The sequence below is a fragment of the Otolemur garnettii genome, unplaced genomic scaffold (assembly GCF_000181295.1).
Source record: "Otolemur garnettii isolate 467f Iridium unplaced genomic scaffold, OtoGar3 scaffold00100, whole genome shotgun sequence".
In the NCBI taxonomy this organism is placed as follows: Eukaryota; Metazoa; Chordata; class Mammalia; order Primates; family Galagidae; genus Otolemur; species Otolemur garnettii.
Genome location: NW_003852495.1, coordinates 3,788,211 through 3,811,133, shown reverse-complemented (window position 1 = coordinate 3,811,133; position 22,923 = coordinate 3,788,211). Strand labels below are relative to the sequence as shown.

Genomic DNA, 22,923 nt, shown 5'->3' with positions numbered 1-22,923 from the left:
CATCTAGTCAGTCCTAATCATCTTCCAATTAATTTAACTTTGATTAAGTTAGTTGACTTTGCTTATGATTTTTTTAATATTATACATATAATCAACTCTCTACTATACTAACAGAAGCAAATTACCAACAATGGTAACAGAAGGAATAATTGCAGATCACTCACACTTGACTTTGGAATGGTTGCAGTTTTATCTCTTGGTCAGTCTTACATTGTGCATATTCATTCATGTGGCTTTGTATTTATCAAACAGATGTCATAGGAAAGTAAGTTGGCTCAGGAACATTTTCAGGATCTCTCACTGGTTCTATACCAAGCCAAACAAACAATAGTGTTAGAGTATGCTTATTGACCAATAATTCATCCGGTATGTTAAATATTTCCTTGGATTTCTAATTTGGATATTCTGTCCCATCTTTAAGAGTTAAGATGAAATAAATGATTAAAAATAACCTCATAAAATGTACTTCACTCCTCTGTTTTAAAAGGTATAAAATCCTAGTATTTTTTAATCTCTAAAGATTAAACAATGTCTTCATCAAGCGCTAGATCCATATGAAACAGCTGGCTATCCAACAGAACAAGCTATTTAAGCTACTTAGTTTTTAGGGTGAATGCTGAAAGAGGAAAGTTAGAAAATAAGGATTATAGCATTTTGCAGTTTTTGTCCTTCTTAGCTTTAAGAGGATTGTAATTATTAAATGTAAGCAAACTTCTCCATTATAATGAAAATGAAAATTTTATATTACTTGTGTTAGCCATTTGCATAAACAACACACAGAGTTATTTTGCCATGAAATTGAAGGGATAATTAAAGTGAAAAAATTTTATAGGTCTTATTCATATTGGTATCATAGCAACAAAAGTAATGTCAAATGAGAATTTTATCACTTTTAGAAATTTCTGGTGACTGAACTATTAGTAACAAGATGGAACTCTTCATCATAGCATATATAAGTTCAGCACTTTACCATTGTTGAGAATGAATATTTAGATGTTAGTAAAAAAGATGATTACACAGAATATCCAAGTTCTTCCTAATTAATTTATCTTTCACACTATCTACTATTTGTCTGGTGGATCTCAGCTACCTGTAACTGTGGCTTATATGGTCCTTTAATCACATTAGCATATGTGAGTGCTGCACAGACTTTGCTAAGTTGGGGCAAATGTGGGAGTTTATCTTTGACAAGCACTCCCACGTGAATCTGGTCAGTGTGTTAGAAGTCTACTCCTTTATGGTTCTTTCACTCTGGCACCTCTGTCCAAATTGCTTCTGAAGAAGATTGAAGAAATAGAAATTTATTAATGCAATCATGTTGTTATAACTACTCCCAATCCACATCTGCTTCCAGAAGAAAAACTGGATTAACAACTGTACTTGTTGGCTTGGCTTTCATTAAAAACACCAGTCTTCTACCCACTCATTCCCCAAAATATAGATAGTAGGATCTGGTTTCATGGAGAGAAAGAATAGTTATTCACTTGGTAAGGTGCATTATTTAGCCATATTGTGTGTTTGTCATTTACAAAACAAATTTCAGGGGATGATGTTAATATGTATTATTAGCCAGCAGTTTCTTACTAGATGGGCTATGTCAGAACCCAGAGATTACATTGTAACTTTTCATCGTATTTAACGTCCATTCATTCATTAGCTGTCAGTGCTCTTTGTTATATACTACCAAAATAAATGCGGAAATAATACTGTAAGGTTATATGTGAGAAATAGTCAAATTATAAAAATAAAGACATTAAATCTGGAAGTAACTATATAAAATAATTAAATTTAATTGGCATTTGTCTTCTGTGAGGGATATTTCAAGGAATATTTTTGGCAGTCCATATTTAACATAATAAGTAGGAATTTGACTTTCAGCAAGATTATTGACCTGGAAATGTAAACATGATCATTTTATGAAGTACTGAACATAAATTTGAAATCTGCTTTTGAAAGTAACTAATTAAATAAGAAATGTTTTTGTAGTGTATCTTTCTTTTAACATACATTAATCACTGTGTGTGTGTATTCTAAGCAATAAAAGTAGCTTATCTTTTTTTTTTTTTTTTTAGTCTCTGATGTTAAGACTTCAAGACTATCCCTCTTTGTCTCATCTTGTTGTTTATGTACCATCTATTCATGGAAGTAAGGTAACAATTAGATTAAAATGTTATCAGAATGTTTTGGGGATACTTGTGGTCCATTTTAAAGTTTTTTGTTTTGTTTTGTTTGTTTGGTTTTTTGTGAGTTCTTCTGCACAGGGTTTATCTAAAATAACAGCTAGTTTGGTGATCCGCGTAAGACTGTTATGTCATTAGGATCATTTGCTCCAACTTGAACTAAGCAGAATAAACCTAAGTCCTTTTGTTCCAAGTGAGAACTGTTCCCAGTTTATTAGTCTTTGAAAATCTGTTAATTGTTAGGTACCCTTTTATGTATAAGGTTTTATTCTAGGAATTACAGGAGACGCACCAATGAGGAAGACATGAAACCTGTTCTTAAAAAGCTACATACTGTTGGATAAGGGGAGAGATTTATTTGGGAACAGAAGAGTGAGAAAAAGGAAGTACCCAAATATATATAATACAAACCAGAATATAGAAAGTACATGAAAAATGAATAGGGGGGGAGATACCTGTTATTGATGGAGTCAAGAATGGCTTTCTAATGACGTGATAGTTACAACGGTCTTAAAGTGGGTATAGTGGCAGCCACTTGTTGTGCAAGCTACTTAGGAGACTGAGGCAGGAGGATTGCTTGAGTCCAGCAATTTTGAAGCTGTAGCAACCATTAATCAGGCATATCCACTGTACTCTAGCCTGGGCAAAATAATGAGACCTTGTCAGTTGAAAAGAAAAGAAATAAAATGGCCTTGAAGGATAGTAAAAATTTTTATAGGTGGAATTTTAGACCTGTATTACAAATATGGGAATCACTAGGACATACGACTGTTTGTATTTAAATACAGTTTAAAATTCAGTCCCTTGTTTTAGCCACATTCCAGATGCTCGATAATAACATCATTGTTGAAAGTTATAATGGACAGCATTGTTCAGATAAACAAACAGGGAGTGCAAAGCCTGGGTTATATTTGAAAAGCAGTGAATAAGTAAATAATAATTTTGAAATGATGGCCACTATAGGTAGAATAATAATGGAAGAAAGTCTGGGAAAGTAGTTTATGGCCATATGTTGAGACCTTGATTGCAGAATTCAGGATTTTATAGCAGTCAGGAGTTAGTAGGATGCCATAGGTTTTTCACCATAGGAGTAGTGGGATCAGAGATTATTTAAGAGATTAATCTGGGTGCAGGATGGGTCTGAAGCAGAGAGACTAAGTACCTCCTAAGGGGTTGAGGGCTTGTACAAGGTCGAAGACCCCCTGATTCAAAAACTTAAAACCCAAAACTTTTTTGAGGGTGACCTAATGCCATAAGTGGAAAATTCCACCCTGACCTCATGTGGTAAGCTGCAATTAAAATTTTGTTTCATGCACAAAATTATTTAAAACATATAAAATTACCTTCTGGCTATGTGTGTATGAGGTATGTATATGAAACATTAAAGTATTTAATAATTAGACTTGGGATTTCATCCCTAAGGAAAGATTAATTATATACAAATATTCCAAAATCTAAAACACTTCTGATAACAAGCATTTTGGATAAGGGATACTTTTCCTGTACTGGGGAAGTGAAAGTGTGAAATAAAAAGATAGGATTTGGAGAGAATTAATGAGGAAAAAAGAAGATGGGGGTAAAGGCCCTTTTCCTATTTCACCCAGCAAACTTATCCTTCAAGATTCAATGTAAGTGTCTCTCTTTTCCTTTTCTAGACTCTTCCAGTAATCTTTTACTTACTCCTATGATACTTTGTTTATAACTTCTTAAGAAATATATTGCATTGAAGTATAATTTATTTTGTGTGTTGCTATTGCCATTACCATATTGTGAACTCTTTGGGAATAATAACCAAGTAGATTTTATTCTATTTTGCATTCTCAACTTTTCTTTTTTGTAAACATGTAACCACGCCCAACAGGGTTGCTGTATTGGAGAAAGGGCCATGGAGTTAGCAATGTGGAAACGGTGGGGGGCTGAGGCTAGGAAGAACACCCTCCCCTCCCCATAGTGACTACCACAGAAATACTCAAAACAAGGTGTTTTTGCATGAGAAAGTTGATGAGATTTGTGGCCAAAATAATTAGGAAAATTTAAAAGAAATAGAGAAAGGAAAAGGGGATGTAGTAGGGAGTCATCTCAAAGACTACCATGTTTCCCCGAAAATAAGACAGTCTTCTATTTATTTTTTTCTCAAGAAGACATACTAGGGCTTATTTTTAGGGGATGTCTTATTTTTATTAAGTATAATGCAACAATCTACATTTATTCACATACAATTAAGCCATCTTCTTCTGGAACCTGACGGAGGAGCCAATCTTGTTGGTGGGGCTGGCGCTAGTGATGCATGAACTCCTTTCCCTTAGCCATTCACATGTGCACAATAGGTTGCTTGCAACCACTTTTACCACACGCACCTGTGCAAGTGCAAACAGCTGAGAGAAAGGAGCTGTGGCAGATAAAAGGTATTCCAGTCTTCCTTACTGCTCCGTGCTGAAATGCATGGCATATCTGCATAGCCACACCCATCACTAGGTCCTATTATCAGGGTGGGGCTTATATTTAACAAATGCATAGAAATCCTGGTAGGGCTTATTTTGGGGGTAGGTTTTATTTTCGGGGAAACACGGTAAATCTCACAGGTACCTTATACTGGATTGTTTTGTATTGCTTAGCTCAAGTGAGAGGTAATTCAGCATCTTCAATACTAAAAGCTCTCTTTAAGGGTTTTTCTGGCAGGTAAGTTGGTTTAGAATGAATGTAACATTTTCCCCAAATTTGAAAAGTCCCTTTCTGGTTATTCTAAGAAATTAATGAGCTTTTCTGCAAATAGACAGTCTTAGCAGCCTAATAAATATATAAGTCTTGACAGTCTTTGGAAAGTAACTCTGCTGCTGACTTTACTGTCTGACAGTCCTATCTTCCTAGAATAATTATATATCCTAATACCCACTGTAAAAAAATTTGATGGGCATGGCCATTAATATACAGTAAGTATATTCAAATACCCACTGTAAAAAAATTTGAATTAACTGATATCTTAAGATATTTTTAGAAATGCAGACATGAAATTATCTGCATTTTTCTTGATGACAGAAAACAAAACAACTAAATGTTCTTTCCTTGGATGCTTTAAAGACCTTTGAATTGGGCAGCACCTCTGGCTTGAAGGAGTAGGGCGCCGGCCCCATATGCCTGAGGTGGTGGGTTCAAACCCAGCCCTGGCCAAAAACTGCAAAAAAAAAAAAAGACCTTTGAATTTTCTCTTTCTTGGGTAGGGAGTTATTCAATTATGCAAAACTAAAGGCACAGCCAAATTTTTAAAACAATAATAAAAATTCTATTATTTTAACTAACTATACAAAATGATTTAAATTACTTTTAAAAACTGCTTTCCTGTCTGAGGTAAAGGCTAACCAAAAAGTACTTTGTAAAAATATAATAATATAAATAATCCTGTTTGATAAACCACTTCTCTAGTATTTTAACAACTGTTTTCTGTAATGAAAATACCTGACTTTGTTCTTTGCCTTGTTAAGAGGGAGAAATATAAGCAAAACTCGTTAACAAGTTTTTCCTTTTTTTCTCACATGTGTACTCTGCAATTTCTCTCATCTGTTTTTCACATTCAAAAACAAAAATCTACCCAAGAGGCAAACGAAGTACCACTGCTTCTATTCTAACACATCCGAGATGTAGTTGTTGGAAAAAGCCTAGGATAGACGGTGCTGGCTTTCCACTCTGTAGACAGCAAATTACTGTACTTGCTAACTACAGTCAGGCAGTAGAGTTGTTTTTCTTTATCTCTTACAGAACAAAATAATGTGCTTCTTGGAGATTATTTTAATGAAGTTGTTCCTGTACCAGAAACAGTTCCTTTTGCAGATTACTGAGAGCAAAATTTCTTGCACAGTTGTAGAAATATTACTAAAAAAGAAATGTTGTCACTCAAAAATTGTAATGGTGTAGATATCACATTGTAGGTTTACAGTTTTGAAAAGCATTTATTTTTCTTCATATGTGCTAAACGTTTTTCCATTTATTGTAATAACTATTTAACCTGAAATAATTTTACATGAATAACGTTAGTCATCTATTGGTGATGGCAATATGTCTCCAAAGGCCTGAGTATAAATAAGAAATGAAAGATTTTTTTTAAAAAGGTGATGTAAAGAATCACATTTTCCTTTTGACTCTGAAAGTATCTGCAAGTATATTGTCTAAACCCTTAATCTTGAATTACCTTTGCCTCTTAATGCTTTGATCCCTCCTTTAATGTTCTTTTTCTACAAATACCTAAAACTAACTATAAAAAAAAAACATGGCTATGACTGTCTTATTCTAGAAATAACCCTCTAACATTTATATATTTAATTAAGTTTTGCTTGCTTATTAAATTTTCTCACATAGCATCTCTTCTTAAGGAATCCTTGCCACTTAAGTATAGCCAGTTACAGTGTGATAGATGATATTTTCTCTAAAACTGAACTTTATAGACTTTTTATTTTCCACTGAAACATCAAGTGAAGATATTTTACTAAAAATTTTACTTTTTATTAATTGAATGTTTTGTATTTTAGTTTGTTGTAGATTGTGAATTCTTTAAAGAAGAGACAAGATCCATACAGCTTCCCGTAACTCATCTTTTTTCCTTTGGTAAGTTCTTTGTTTGGGAAATCTTAAGAATTGTTTTTTATTTTTAAGATAGTACTAACTTATTTTGCCAGTTAGTTGCAATAAAGTAAAGCCTTATAATGCCAAATATTGTATATTTCAAGTCTTATTCTTGGAATAACTACATGACAGTGGTTCAGTGGTTTGATTCTCATTTAATAATGAGCTAGCAGTCATCTTCTGAGAAGTGAACTGTAAGAGAAATTTCTCCATAATCACATACATTTGCAGATAATTGTGTATATGTGTTTTTATGTGAAATTTATCCTAAATATTGACCCTTCTTATAAATTGTATTATATAGTATAAATTGCTATCTGCCTTATGGAGGTCTCAAGGTTTCTCTTGATATTTTGTTTTATTTTATTTTATTTTGTTCATTTATTTATTTATTGTTTTGAGATAGAGTCTCACTATGTCACCCTTGGTAGAGTCCATGGCATCACATCTCTAACTCTGGGGCTTAAGTGATTCTCTTGCCTCAGCTTCCTAAGTAGCTGGGACTACAGGCTCCCTGCCACAGTGCCCAGCTATTTTTGTTGTTGTTTTTGTTATTGCTGCTTAGCTGGCGCGGGCCAGGCTCGAACCCCCCAGCCTGGGTGCATATGGCTGGCGCCATAACCTCTGCACTACCAGTGCCGAGCCTATACTTTATTTTAAAATAATTTTAGACTTATAGAAAAGCCACAAAAGAATAGAGGTCCTGTATATTTTTAGCCCATCTTCCCCAAATTTGACTTCTTCTACAATCACAATACAATTTGTAAAACTAAGAAATTAGCATTGGTCCAATACCTACATGCTGTTAACTCTAAGACTGTTTTTAGTTTCCACCAGTTTTTCTAATGAGGCCTCCTCCTCCCAGTTCCCCTGTTGCATTTAATTGTCATGTTTCCTTAGTCTCCTGTGAAAGTTACTCAACTTTTTCATGTCTTTCTAAAACCTAAAACCTTTAAAGACCTGGTCATTTATTTTGTAGAATGTCCGTCAGTTTGGATTTGTCTAATGTTTTTTTATGATTAGATTGAGGTTATACATTTTTTGTCAAAAACACTGCAGAAGCAATGTACATTTCTCAATATATCATGTCAGTGTATACATGATGATATCTCTAATTACTGAACCTATGTTACTGTGTCTCTTAGTTGAGGTGGCACCTGTCAGGTTTCTCCACTGTAATGTTACTGCCTTTCCTTTTTGTAATTAATAAATATCTTGGATAAGGTACTTTAAGAGTATGTAAATATCCTGATTTTCTTCAAAATAATCTACTAATTTTAACATCTATTGGTTATTTAGTCTTTAGCAAAGTATTACTCTGGTATCCCACATTTATTAGAATTCTTCTTGAGGTAAATTTGTCCTAGCTCCCTATTCATGTATTTATTCACTTGTTATTTATGTCAGTATTGTCTCATGGATATTTATTTTATTCATTGGGTTATAATCCATTCTTACATATTTTTGGCTTAAGTTGTTCCAGCTTTAGATATTGGGAACTCTTTTAGGTTGGGTCTTGTGTTCTTTTGGTATGCCCCATCCTTAAAATATATATTTTATATGCCATCATGGAAAGTATCTGTGTTACTTGAGAAAACTTCCTTTAAGGTCTTTATCCCTCCCCTTTCCCTTTTGGCTTTGTTTCTGGTAGAATGTGAACGTCTTAAAACAATAACTAAGAAAATGACATGAAGGCTATGTTAACCAGTTTGATGGAAGTGTTTCAGATTGTGTGTGAAAACCCCACACTGTACCCCAGAAGTGCATTAATGTACATAGTTACCATTCGATATAAAAAAAAAAAAGAAAAACACTGAGAACCATACAGAAATGACAACTCTGAATCATCCGTATCATTGAAGATAGCCAGCTAGTAAATAAAACATCTACCAAGAAAGTATGTTTTTCTGAAATTGGAAATAGGTACTTGACTTTAAAAAACACATAGATGTAATTGAAAATCATAAATATGCTTTGTCTAGAGTTTATTGTAGGATTGGATTTTAGGAGTTCTGTCCTCCACACTGAAATGAAAACCTGTAAATTGTTCTTTAATGTCAAAAAACTATTAGCATCATATCAATGTTAAGTAGTCAGTACATACTTTAAAATGCTTTGATAATCTAAATTATACAGTACCTTTAATTCAATAGGATTGTCTTCAAGGAAAGTGGTATTAAATACAAGCGGCCTGTACTACAATATAGAGCTTCTGAACTTTGGACAGGTAATTATCCTGACTATAACAAAAAGGATTTGATTTTATTTCACTTTTTTAAACAAACAAATAAACTTTTGTTTTTTATTTTTGTGGTTAAACCTCTATTAGATATATCAAGCTTTTAAAATCAACGTGGTAAGCAAGTGCTCAGGAGCCAAAGGTAAATAAATGTACTCTCTGAAACATATATAAGAAATAGTATTGTCATTTGAAGAATCAACGGTTCTTCATTTGAATTTTCTGTGATAATTGTTCTTCCTTATATTTTTATGTGAAATAAATATTATTTGCTTATAGAAGAGATAATTACATTTCCAAGGGAGTTGACAAGATCCTTTCTTAAGTAAAGCATCTTTGTTTTAGTTTAAATATTCATATTTTAAAAATACTCTGTATCTTTGTTTCATTATAGTAGCAATTCACATTTAGCTATTTAATATTTTTCTAGTTTCTTCATACTGCCCATGTATTCTACTATCTTTTGTAAATCTAATTAAATTATTACTATTTAGGAATTCTCTATAATTTTTTATTGTGTGATATTATTCTTATTGTTTTTTATGAAATGGGCAATTATATCATTACTTAAGTATTGTAGTAACTTATGTAACATTTAGGATAACATAGTAATACATGTTTCCTTTGTGTTTTAACAGAAGAAATAACTAGTATCTATAAATTTCATATTCCCTGGTCTTATGAAGATTCACTAACTATTGCGCAGTAAGTATATGAAAGAACTTTAAGCTTTGCTGTTTTTGAAGAATACTCTACTTAGTTTACTTATTTAAGTCAGATGAATTATCAAACTGCCCCAATAAAAATGTCTGTTATCTTTTATGTAGCTTTATGCCCATAATTTAATAAATAGTATTCTTAGTAAATTATATAGAACTCAGACGTCACTTGCTTGAGACATGAACTACCTCCCATCCTCCCTCCCAACTCCTGTGTCCTGGAAGGATCATTCAGATAATTGTGCTGTGACTGGAAAAGTGTTTACTCACAATAATGTATCTAGCATCTAGCTTCCACTCTACATTATTTCATTGTATTGTGTTGAGGACTGACTTAGCCGTGCATTTCTTTCTTTTTTTGGAGACAGAATCTCACTGTGTCACCCTTGGTAGAGTGCACAGCTCACGGCAACCTCATACTCTTGGGCTTAAGTGATTCTCTTGCCTCAGCCTCCCAAGTTGCTGGGACTACAGGCGTCCACCACAATGCCTGGCTATTTTGTTGTTGTTGTTGTTGCAGTTGGCATTGTTGTTTAGCTGGCCTGGCTGGGTTAGAACCTGCCAGCCCCGGTGTATGTGGCTGGCGCCGGGACTACTGTGCTATGGGCACCAAGCCTTAGCCATGCGTCTTTAACAGCATTTTGTGTTTGAGAATTGATATTTAAGTTATCTCTTCAGGGTTCCATCTTCTACCGAAATTTCTCTGAAACTCCATATTGCTCAACCAGAAAATGATAGCCATGTGGCATTATTAAAAATGTACACATCACCAGACTGTCAGTATGAGGTGAGTAGTATGTTTACTTAATCTTCAAGATAGGATAAACTATAAATCTTTTCTTTCTTACTTCTGCCTCAGATACTAGTGATGCGGAAGCCAATAAGTATAAGAAATGCACTTTTAAAATATTTCAGATATTCTCCGTTTTGCCTATTAGCACCACCTCAGTATTTACTTAGCTGGATCATTTGAAAAAATATGTATCTCTTAATAAATAATTGAAAATAAAACAAAAATCAAGACTACAGTTTAGCCTTCTAAATTTTGAAGCCCAAGGTCCAGAATCACCTACAGTTGAAGAACATGAAAGCAGCTGACTTGGCTTTACTGCAGTAATTGACCTGAAGTCTATTGGTTTACAGCCCTACTGGGTTAGCGTAGGAACTTCTTTGCTTTTCACTAATTATTTTAAGCTCTGTTAGTCATTAAGATGTGTGACTTAGTACCTGTTATGTCTGCTTTATAATCAAAGTAGATCTCTTTGTGCTAAGAGAAGAGGAATAGACTTGAGGGTAAAATTTTATTTACTTAGGGATTCAGGAACTTAAAGAGTCCCCAGATTCCAGATTTAAGTGGTTAAAGTGCACATTTCAGTGGTGGTGACGTCCGTGCCCTCTGGTTTATGTGTAGCATCTTATTTCAGCTTAACTACTTTAAACCAAACATATATACTTGTATTTTTATTAGAGCTAACTGTCTTAGAGTAAACTAGGATCGATATCCTCAGATTTACAAATCTACTACTATCTATTGTCTGTTCTTACAACCAAGTTTCAGTTCAACTTATATTATAAATTTATATTTCATGGAATTTACAGATGTTTTGATATCTTGCATTTATTTAATAGTGAAGACATGTACAGGGCAACAGTGGTTTTTAACTTGCGTGTTTATATTTTTAATATTAAAGTGATAGAATTGAAAATTGTGTTAATAATTTGGCTACAAATGTGGCATGCTCTCAAAATGTCCGTGTTTTTACAAATACTGCATATTTTCAAGAAGTCTATATTTTGACAAAATTATCATTTTATAACTTTACTAAGAAAGGTTTATCTCCTTTTCCCAGACTTCCTAATATCAAAAAAGATATATTTATTGTAACATAATGAAAGACAAATTTCTGTTTAAAATATTACTTTGGCTTAAATTCCTTTAGTTGGTATGGTCTGGTAATAAATTATTCTGGTTAATTAAGAATTCTAGTTAGTAAGGAGTTACCACACATACATAGCATTCATTCAGTTGTCAAAGAATTAGAATATGGGAACATGTGCAAAAGAGTAAAGCTGCACTTAATATAATTTAAATGGTGGTTCAGAAGATTCTTTAAGATCTTGAGTGCCTTCAGCTTTATCATTATAAAAAATTAATATGCTTAGAGATGTGTAGAAGTGCTTGTTTTAATAAAATATGAACTGGAGGAATTGAGAGGAAAATAACCTTTTTTTGTTTCTTTTGACAATTATCTTAAACTAGGTCACAGTTAAGACTTCTTTTTCACAAATACTTGGACAGGTAAGAGAGACTCCTGGTTGGTTATTATTGACCTGTGAATAGACATTATAAGGAAGAGATTACAGACTTTTACTATAAAGGGCTAGATAAACAATAATTTAGCAGACTACATGCAGTCTCTTTTTGCTGTTGTCACCACTGCAACGACTTTCTCCTCTTCTTCTTCTTTCTTTTCATTCTTCTTCCACTTTAATAAAATATAAAAACCATTCTTGGTCTACGGGCAGTAGTCGGCCAATGCCTGCTTTAAGGTGATGCTTTCACATTTCATATATCCAGGAAATAAGAGCTGATAACTGATTCTCAAACAAGTTAATATTTTTGGCTAAATGAAGACTTCATGTTGCTCATACTATATTATAATCCATTGTATAGTAAAATCTGTAGACCTTTTCAAATAAATGAACATTTTCAAAGAATTTTTTTTATTACGTGTGCTTAGTTTATAAAAGGTAATAATACATTCCATTAAAGACAAATGTGTTGTAATTCACTTGGAAATTATGTTACAAGAGTAATTTATCAAGCAGTAGAACTATAGATGTTATTTATTATTGTTAATATTTGCAGAATTGTGCAACGTGGACAAACATAGGATAATATTAATTAGGGAAATTATACACTTTTAAAATTCAGTAAAATTTTATTGTGCCTTTTATTACTTTTACTTTATTTTTTGGTCTGTTGTATTTTTTGCAATCCAGGCATAGTAGTTTTTTTTTTTTTACTTTGTCATTTCTGTAATTACAATAAAACTCAAAATTAGAAACAGTTTTATATACATTATTTCATTTGATTCTCATAGCAACCCAGTGAAACCTAGATTGTGATTGTTAGTGAACACTACAAAATTCTAAGTTAATGTGTAAAAATTTTGTGCTAAATTAGGATGTGAAGATTAAATGTTAATGTAAATTGAAAAATAATGCCAGGTGGAGTGGCTCCCGCCTGTAATCTCAGCACTCTGGGAGGCTGAGGCAGGATTACTCAGGAATTCGAGACCTGCTTGAGCAAGTGTGAGACCCCATCTCCACAAAAAATAAAAAAATTAACCAGGCATCGTTACACACATCTGTAGTCCAGCTACTCAGGGAGGCTGAAGTAGGAAGATTGCCTGAGCCTAAGTGCTAGAGGTTGTAGTGAGCTATAATGACACCACTGCATTCTACCCAGGGGAACAGAGTGAGACTCATAGGACATGGATATTTATAGTAAGTATTCTAAAATGTTAAAGGACCAGCTATTAAATTCCTTATAATATAGGGGTAAAATTCATGCTGTTAAATTTCTAGTATGTCCAAAAGGCATATTACACAGTGATTTGGGGTAAAGATATAACATACTCTTTTAGCTCTGTCATTACTGTAGCTCATAATTTAGTTTAGTGACAAGAAAAGTCAAATTAGCCTGATATTCAACAGTCAAGCATAATTATGTTGTATACCAAAAGATGACAGACTAATATTCTTGTTTAGATAAGGGAAGTCTTTCTACAGAATGAGGATATACAGGTAGGTGTTGCAGGATCAGAGGTTTTTTTTTAAGGTCAAGTAAAGAAATTGTGGTGATTGAATTAAGTTCTTTCCAAATTATTGAAAAGATACAAGATGTTCTTTGTGTTTATTTAAAAATTTAGCTTGTAAAAATAAAAAATACAAAAAATAAAAATTTAGCTTGTAGGCAGTAAGAAAATGAATTAAAGTTATGTAATGTTTGTTTTTTAAAAATAATACATAATGTGGCTCATTTAGTCACAGACGACTGGGAAAAAGGAATAAAGAGGAACCACTTAGGAGAATCTTCAGCCTTTGAGTAGATAATTTTTTATAAAATTAGTATTTTTCTATAAAAGGAAAGAGAAAAATGTATTTACTTATTTTTTAGTCTACTCTTATGAAAAAGAAGGCAGAAAGTAAACTAAAAGTTACTTTCTTAGGAGAATTCCATAAACTCTAGTAAAATCATTTCTATGTAGGAATAAAGTCTAGTGTTGCCAGATGTTTAGGTTTTTAAGAAAAATTAGAAATCTTCAGTTTTAAATTTCCAGTTGTATGTTTTATTATGCCTTTGATGAAAAGTCAGATGTTTCTAATATGCTATATATTATTAACATTTACTTTACTCAGACTCTTTGATGCTCATTACTAGAATTATCTTTGTGGATGTGTCAGGGAAGATAAAATTAAAAACCATTTAATTTTTCAGTGTTGGTATTTGATTCAAAATTTAAAGAAATGCCATACCAAATACTAAGCCCAATGATAACACGTCTCCATTTGCCCATGGAGACCAGTTTATGATTGTTCATTTTGTTGTATTTTATATACCTATCTGTTTCTGTAGCTCTGTGTAACACTTATTACTCACAACAATAATACTCCATCATTAAAAGAAATTTATGTTCAGAATACTGTATATAGCCTCTTAAAAGATCCTAAAGACAGTAATGGGTATTAAAAGTAATAATAACAGCTAACGTTTATTTACCACTTACCATATGCCAGTTACTATGCCAAATGTTTTACACAAGTATAACACATTCAAGCCTCATACCCTTGTGAGTTAAGTGCTTTTATCTCATTTTACTGAAGACGGTAGAGAGAGGAGGTGTATAATAACGTGCCTAAGAACATAGAATTTGTGAGAGGCAAAGCTGGCATCTATATCCAGGAATATGACCCTTTAGCTGCTGTGCTCAACTTCCCTTTCATACTCTTGATAACTAATGTATGGTATATATTTCCCAATCTGTCATTAGCAGGCAGTGGGTATCATTTAGCAGTAGATAGAAAAATGGCCTTTTCCCTTTTACTCAACTTTCTCTACTATAGTTATAGGGTATAACTATAAATCATGAGTATGGTTTGTAGTTTGGCTGTACATTTTTTTGTTTTTCTGTTCTCTTTTAACCTGAGAAATCTATGGAGGAAATTCAGGGAAACCCTAAACTTTCTGAAGTTTTATGCAACATTTTGAATAAACTTACAGGCACTTCCATAGTTTTCATAAGATAAATTCTGTGGAATGTAAGTTTCCTTTTAAAATGTAACATTAAAAGAAGAAGTTAACACTATGTTTTTGTTTTTATTTTATTTGTTTTTATACAGAGTTTGGATTAGCTGATAGAATAACTAGAAGCGCTAGAACAGAATGGTTCTACACTTAGGCTCTGCATTAAAAACCCAGTTCCATACGACTTCCAAACACAGAAGGATATTAAAGGTTAAAATGATAGCAGCTACATTTTCTGATAGCTTATCACAAGTTAATATTCTGAATATTTTACACAAGTGAACATATTTAACACTCATAACCACTTAAATACTATTATTGTCCCCATTTTACTGATAAGGGAATAGAAAAGGGCAGGTAAGTAACTTGCCTATTATGTTTTTAATTGTGCAAGTTACTTGGATTCCTCGTGCCTGAATTTCTTTGCATGTACAGTGGGAATAAGAGCTACCTCAGAGGACTTTGGGAGAAGAGCATGTGATAATGCATACAGAATGTATAGTATCATACCTGGAACGTATTAAATTCTCAATAAATGTGCTTTGAAAAGTAGTTTTTTTAGCACATACTACTCAGTTATATGTTCTCTGTCATGTCTTTCATGAAAACTTCAGATATTTCTAGTATGCTGTATATCTTTAACATTTATTTTACTTAGAGTTTTTGGTACTCACTAATGGAAATAACTTTGTGGCTGTGTCAGGAAAGGTATAATGTGAAGAACAACTTTTTATTTTATGGGAAAGTACGTTTATTTTGCTACCATGAATGTTCATGAATATTAAGTTGCCCATTGATTTTCCTCTTTTCTAGGTAGTTAGATTTCATGGTGGAGCTCTTCCTGCTTATGTTATGTCTAGTAACCTTCTTGCTTATGGAGGACAGTTATATTCTCTTTTCTCAACAGGTAAGAATGCTTATGATTTTTAAGTTACTTTTGTTATATTAAGGTAAAGCAGTTATTCCATATTTGTATTTATATATATTTCATTATATTGAATTAGTAGACACAATAAGGGACTACACAGAAAGTATATAACAGCAGCTACTGCTTCTGTTCTTGAAAACTCCAAATACCACGTGATTTTATGATCAGTCTTTCCTGCATTGTTATCACTTTTTCACTGTCAACTACCAGTGTTAAACTGGTTTGGGGCAGCTGGTCCAGAGACATTCTGTTTGTAGTCTTAAGCCCTGCAAATGATTAACATTCCCTTAGCCTGTCACTTTTGTATCAGTGTCATTTTTTTAATGGGAAAAATAATGTTATTTTAAATCTAAGCAACAGTTAAATAGTTTTTAAAAATATATATGGATTGAACAGTGTAATCCTTCATATAAAATTTTTTTCAGTATTTATGTCTTAAAAAGAGACAAAAAAGGGCCTGGCACCCGTAACTCAGTGGTTAGGGCGCCAGCCACACAAATATACCTAGGCAGGCGGGTTTGAACTTGACCTGGGCCTGCTAAACAACGACAACTGCAACAAAAAGTACCTGCATGTTTTGGCGGCTGCCTGTAGTCCCACCTACTTGGGAGGCTGAGGCAACAGAATTGCTTAAGCCCAAGATTTTGAGGTTGTTGTGAGCTGTGATGCCATGGTACTCTACCAAGGGTGACATAATGAAACTCTGTCTTAAAAAAAGAGACAAAAAGTTAACAAAACACATCAAAAAAATTAACAATAGTGCCCTAATATTCTCAAATAATTTTTTAAATAAAAAAATTTTTTGAAGCTTAATTGTGCATATTTGTGTGTGTAATATTTTAATACATACATATAATTTGTAAAGATCAAGTCAGAGTAATTAGGGTATCTGTCACCTTAAACATTTATCATTTTTTTGTGTTGGGAACATTATAAATCTTTAGCTATTTTGACATATGTAATAAATTATTGTTAGCTGTAGTCACCCCACTATGCTATCACTAGAAATTTCTCTTTCTAACTATATTTCATATCCATTGATCTATCTTCCTTTGTTCCTCCCTCCCACTCCTCAAACATTCCCAGCCTCTGTTAGCTATCATTCTATTCTCTACCTTTGTAAGATCAACTTTTTTAGCAACCACGTGAGTGCGAATATGTGATATTTGTCTTTCCATGCCTGACTTATTTCACGTAACATAATATCCCATCCAAATGACAGAATTTTATTCTTTCTTGTGGCAAATAATATTCTGTTGTGTAAACATACCATATTATCTATTCACCTGTTGATGGATACTTTGATTCCATATCTTGGCTTTTATGAATAGTATTGCAATAAACATAAGAGATACCTCTTTGATATATGGATCTTTTTTTCTTTTGGACATACACCTAGCAATAGGATTGCTGGATCATATGGTAGATCTATTTTTAGTTTTTTGAGGAACCACCTTACCATTTTCCATGGTAGCTGTGCTAATTTACATATCAGTAGCGTACTAGTGTTCCCCTTTTTCCCACATCTTCACCAGCACTTGTTATTTTGTCTATTTTAATAATAGCTATTTTAAATGGAATGAGATGACAACTCATTGTGGGTTTGATTTGCATTTCCTTAATGATTAATGAATGATGTGGAGTGTTATTTAATATATCTATTGGTTGTTTGAATGATTCTTTTATAAAATGTGTGCTGAGATCATTTGCCTATCTTTAATTGGATTATTTGGGACTTTATTATTGAATTATTTAAGTTCCTTATATATTCTGATTAATTCCTTCTCATGTGGATAATTTGCTAATATTCTCCTCCGTTCTGTAGGTCGACTCTTCACACTATTATGACCTTTGCTATGCAGAAGCTTTTTCCACTTGTCTATTTTAGCTTTTTTGCCTGTGCCTTTGAGATCTTACCCAAAAATCCTGTCCTCAAATTAATAGCCTGAAGTGCTTCTCCAATGTTTTCTTATAGTAGTTTCATAGTTTCAGTTTTACATTTAAGTCTTTCATCTATTTTTATTTGGTTTCTGTATATTGAATCTAATTTCATTCTTCTGCTTATGAACATCCAGTTTTCCCAGCACCATTTATTGAAGAGACTGTCTTTTCCCAAATGTATAATTGTGGCAGCTTAGTCAAATTGGCTGTAAATGTGTAGATATATTTCTGGGTTCTCTATTCTTTTCCATTGGTCTGTGTATCTTTTTTTAAGGTTGATACCTTACTATTTGGGTTGCTGTAGTTTTATTATATATTTTGAAGTCAGGTTATGTGATATCTCTGTATTTTTTCATTTTGATAGGAATTGCTTTGTTTATTCAGGGTCTTTTGTGATTCTATACAAATTTTAGGATTGCTTTTTCTATACCTATGAAGAATGTCATTGGTATTTTTTAAATCTGGAGATCACATTAGGTATTACCACTAAGAACCTCAGATCTAAAAGCCTCTTGAGGGCTAGGAAGCCTAACCAACTGCAGACTTTATCAAACTACAGCCTGCGGGCCACATGTGGCCTGCCAAGGACATATATCCAGCCTACCGGGTGTTTTTGCCACTGCTATCTGTCCTGCTTAGCAGCTTACTCATCCTAGGGCCTGTAGTCCGGCCCTCCAGTGGTCTGAGAGACAGTGAATCAGCCCCCTATTTAAAAAGTTTGAGGACCCCTGCACTGTATTTAGCCTTAAGGTCCCTGGGCCTGATAAGAAGTGAAGTCTTTTTTTTTTTTTTTTTTTTTCAGTTTTTGGCCAGGGTCGGGTTTGAACCCACCACCTCTTGTATATGGGGCCAGCACCCTACTCCTTTGAGTCACAGGTGCCACCTAAGAAGTGAAGTCTTTATTTACTCATTATAAGTTTGGGAACCTGAGAAGTCAGGTATTCTGTGGATCTTCTCAAATATGACATGTTAATGCCTTAGTTGTATAACCAAGAGTAAATTATATCTTGCTATAAAGAGAAAGCATATTTTTATTGGATTTGTGTAAATAACCATATTGCCATAAGAATATGTAGTAAATAATTTCTGAGTTTTATAGGAATCAAGTAAAGATTCAGCTGGGTGTTTTTTCTTATTGGTTACTACACCAGCCGTGCACACCAGGAGCCATGGGTTCAAACCTTGCCTGGGCCTGATTAACAAAAATAAAAAGGGGGGAGTAGTCCTGGTGGCTCATGCCTGTAATTCCAGCAGTGTAGGAGGCCAAAGCACGTGGATTGCTTGAGGCTCAGGAGTTTGAGACCAGCCTGAGCAAAAGTAAGATCCCAGCATTGTGCCAGGCACTTGTGGCCCCAGCTACTCAGAGCCTGAGGCAAGAGAAATGTTTTTTTGTTTTTTGTTTTTGAGACAGAGCCTCAAGCTATCCCCCTGGGTAGAGTGCTGTGGCATCGCAGCTCACAGCAACTTCCACCACCAGGGCTCAAGTGAGTCTATTGCCTCAGCCTCCCAAGTAGCTGGGACCACTGGCACCTGCCACAACGCCCGGCTATTTTTTGGTTGCAGCCATCATTGTTGTTTGGCGGGTCCAGGCTGGATTCGAACCCGCCACCTTAGGTGTGTGTGGCTGGTGTCTTAGCCACTTGAGCCACAGGCGCCTATCCAAGAGAAATGTTTTGAGCCCAAGAGTTTGAGGTGGCTGTGAGTTATGATGCCATGTCACAAAAATATTATCAGTTATCATTAATTTTTGTTTTGCGTGATCTTAACAAGCAGTTTCATGAACCCGTTGATATCTTCATCAAAGTTCTAGAAAGGTTTATTTAATGCATTGATCTTAAAGTTATTAGAAATTTCTGTTCATGAGTACTTGTTCGAGTCTTTTCTACAAAAAGCAATTTGGACTAAGGCTAATTGCAAATACTTTTTTTTTTTTTTGAGACAAAATCTCACTATGTCACCCTCAGTAGAGTGTTGTGGTGTCACAGCTCACAGCAACTTCAAATTCTTGGGCTTAAGTGATTCTCTTGCCTCAGCCTCCCAAGTAGCTGGGACACAGGCACCCACCACAACACCCGGCTATTCTTTCTGTTGTTGTTGTTGCAATTGTCATTGTTTAGCTGGCCTAAGCCATGTTCAAACCTGCCAACCTTGGTGCATGTGACCTGCACCGGGACCACTGTGCTGTGGGCGCCAAGCCTCCCCTTGCTTGATTTCCACTGTATTTTACTTCACTTTGTGCACGCTTGTGTTCATAGGTTAGTTCTAGTTTAATAACAAGTACATATGGTGTTTTTCTATTCTTTAGATACTTTACTTAAGGTAATGGTCTCCAGTTGCATCCAAATTGATGCAAAATGCCTTAATTCATCCTCCTTCATGGATAACTCATATTCCTTAGTTTTGTTAATCCACTGATGAATTGATGTATTGATGTGAACTTGGGTTGATTCCACATGTTTGCAGTTGTGAATTGTGCTGCAGCAAACATTCAAGTGCAGTTATCTTTTCATAAAATGACTTCTTTTCATTTGGCTAAACACCTAGTAGTGGGATTCCTAGATTAAATGATAGGTCTACTTTTAGTTCTTTGAGGAATCTCCATACTGATTTCCATAGAGGTTGTACCAATTTGTAGTCTCACCAACAGTGTGGAAGCATTCCTTTCTCTCTGAATCCATGCCCAGTGTCCATTATTTTTGGTCTTTTTAATAAACACCATTCTAACTGGAGTAAGGTGAAATCACATTGTGGTATGGTTTGTTTTTACTTTATTTGGAAGTGACTCTGACATTTAATGAATACCTATTATTAATTTAGTGTAACTTTAATTTCAAATTACATGAAAAGTTAATTTATAAATGTTATTTTATTTACATTTACCTAATTTATATTTAAAAATTTACTTAGATTACTTATAAAAAAGAGATATTAGACAAAACTAGCCATCATTAAAAAAAAAAAAAAAAAAACTAGCCATCATTTTAAATTATTTTTCTTAACATTTTTGTAGCCTGTGAATATCAGGTTTTAACCTAAGTAAAGACCTTAAAAGTAAAATATGGGGGTTTTTTCCCAATAACTCAGAAGATACAGCTATTTTTATTAAACCAGCAATAATCCTTCTTTTAAAAGGATCACACAAAGATCATTTTGTTTTTGGCTAGGTTTATAGTTTTATAATCTTCGTGTCAAACCCTAACACCTTAAAACATCTATTAGAGACAAAACAAATGTCTTACCGGAAACCCAAGCAAAAATGTATACTGATAATTCTGAAGATATTTCTATTTTTATTTTGCCAATAATTTTAAAACCAGTGTCTTTAAGTAACATGAACTAAAAGGCATTTGGGTTAATTAGTATATGATTATAAGTATACTCATTTATTGTAGCCAATCTGAGTAGAATCCCTTAAGGAAATTTTGGGTGACAACATAGATTTTTAACCATGTAGACACAAAATACAACATAATACATGTACATATGAGTAAGTACACCTAAAGACATACACACAAAGATCTTTTAGCTTTCATTTTAGAATTTTAATCATGAGATAGTAGTACCAACTCATTTATAAAAGACAGATTGAAGTTATATTTCTGACAAAATTGGGACCTGTTCACATGGCTAAACTTCATTTGCCCCTATAGGTAGTCAAATGAAGGCTGTGGACCATAACTTTATATGAAACAGTGTCCATATAGCAGGAATTTGATATTTCTAAACCTCTTTCATCCTTTGTTACCGCCCCCCTCCTTTTGGTTTTAAATGAGAGTTTTGTTTATTAGGAATATAGGCATGAGAACCCTCTTGAGAAGTTAAGGACTGAAAATGAGAGATATTCCAAGACATGAACAAAAGGAAGCAGAGTCCAGGTTCTGTGTGGACAATGTGGCCTTTATTCACTTGGGTGCAAGTGTGCTGAGTTCGAAAAAGAAGTCAGCACCTGGGTTAACGCAGGGTGGGAATATAAGAGCTGGGCGGGGGGAGATTGGCCCAATCAGTCCTTCCTGGGTGGGACATTCTTTCCTGGGTAGGGTGGTTCTATTTGGATAGGTTCCTACATTCCTCCTTATCATCCTGGTCTTTTTAGTCAATTACAAGGAGGTGAGTGATGGGTGTGGTGTCTCTTTGTCTCTTTGCTTCCTCCTGGTTGTTGCTCTGAATGGAGTTGCAAAGACTGAATCTAGAAATAATATGGTTGAGGAGGGTGGAGACAACTTCATGGGATTTCTTACCTGTTGTGGGGAAAGCTTCAACCCTTCCTGAAAAGATATTGATCCAAACTAGAAGAATTTTATATTTTTTGTACAGGAGGCATGTTGGTGAAGTCAATCTGCCAGTCTTGTCCAGGGATTTGGCTCGAGGCCTGATGCGTGGGAAAGGGGGGTGTTTTTATGGTCCTCTAGGGTGAGACTTGGGTGCAGATTGTACAAGACGAGGTTATCTGTTTTAAAAGGGGAGGTAATTGTGGATGAGAAAGGAGTCAAGAAAGAAGGGTGTAAAGAAGCTTAAATCCAACATGAAGGCTGTTGTGGAGGGAAGAGAGGTTATTCTGTGCTTGGGTGGAAGGAAGAATAAATTTTCCCTGTTGAAGGAACCATCCTCCCTGTGTGGGAAGATGCCAGTAATTGTCCTGTTCTTCAGATGTATATACTGGAGAGAATTTATGGAAGTATAAGTACTGGCCTTCTGGGGTAGTGTGAGTGTAAGGGCACTGAGCTGCCCATTTGGCTTCTATATTGGCTTTTTGGTTGCCTTTGGAAATTGGATCTGTGTTATTTTGGTGACCTTTACAGTGAATGATGGCTACTTCCTTTGGGAGAGTGGCTGTATTTAGTAGGTTTTTAATGAGTGTGGTGTTGATAATAGAGGAGCCTTGGGTGGTAATGAGTCTTTCTTGCCATATGGCTGCATGGTGATGGATTATGTGGAAAGTATACTAAGAATCTGTATATATGTTAATGTAGCTGCCTCATGCAAGTTGTAAG

The 22,923-nt window shown here is 34.1% G+C and overlaps 1 protein-coding gene across 1 annotated transcript in view; it reads left to right on the top strand.

The window, feature by feature from the left end:
• Positions 1-22,923, top strand: part of PGAP1 (post-GPI attachment to proteins 1) — a 79,195-nt gene that overhangs the window by 39,526 nt on the left and 16,746 nt on the right. The window contains exons 13-20 of the mRNA XM_003796075.3: positions 2,073-2,150; positions 6,701-6,776; positions 8,948-9,021; positions 9,124-9,175; positions 9,672-9,738; positions 10,431-10,539; positions 12,013-12,051; positions 15,877-15,970. Of these exons, the coding sequence (XP_003796123.1) occupies positions 2,073-2,150; positions 6,701-6,776; positions 8,948-9,021; positions 9,124-9,175; positions 9,672-9,738; positions 10,431-10,539; positions 12,013-12,051; positions 15,877-15,970 (589 nt within the window). The remainder of the gene's footprint in view (positions 1-2,072; positions 2,151-6,700; positions 6,777-8,947; positions 9,022-9,123; positions 9,176-9,671; positions 9,739-10,430; positions 10,540-12,012; positions 12,052-15,876; positions 15,971-22,923) is intronic.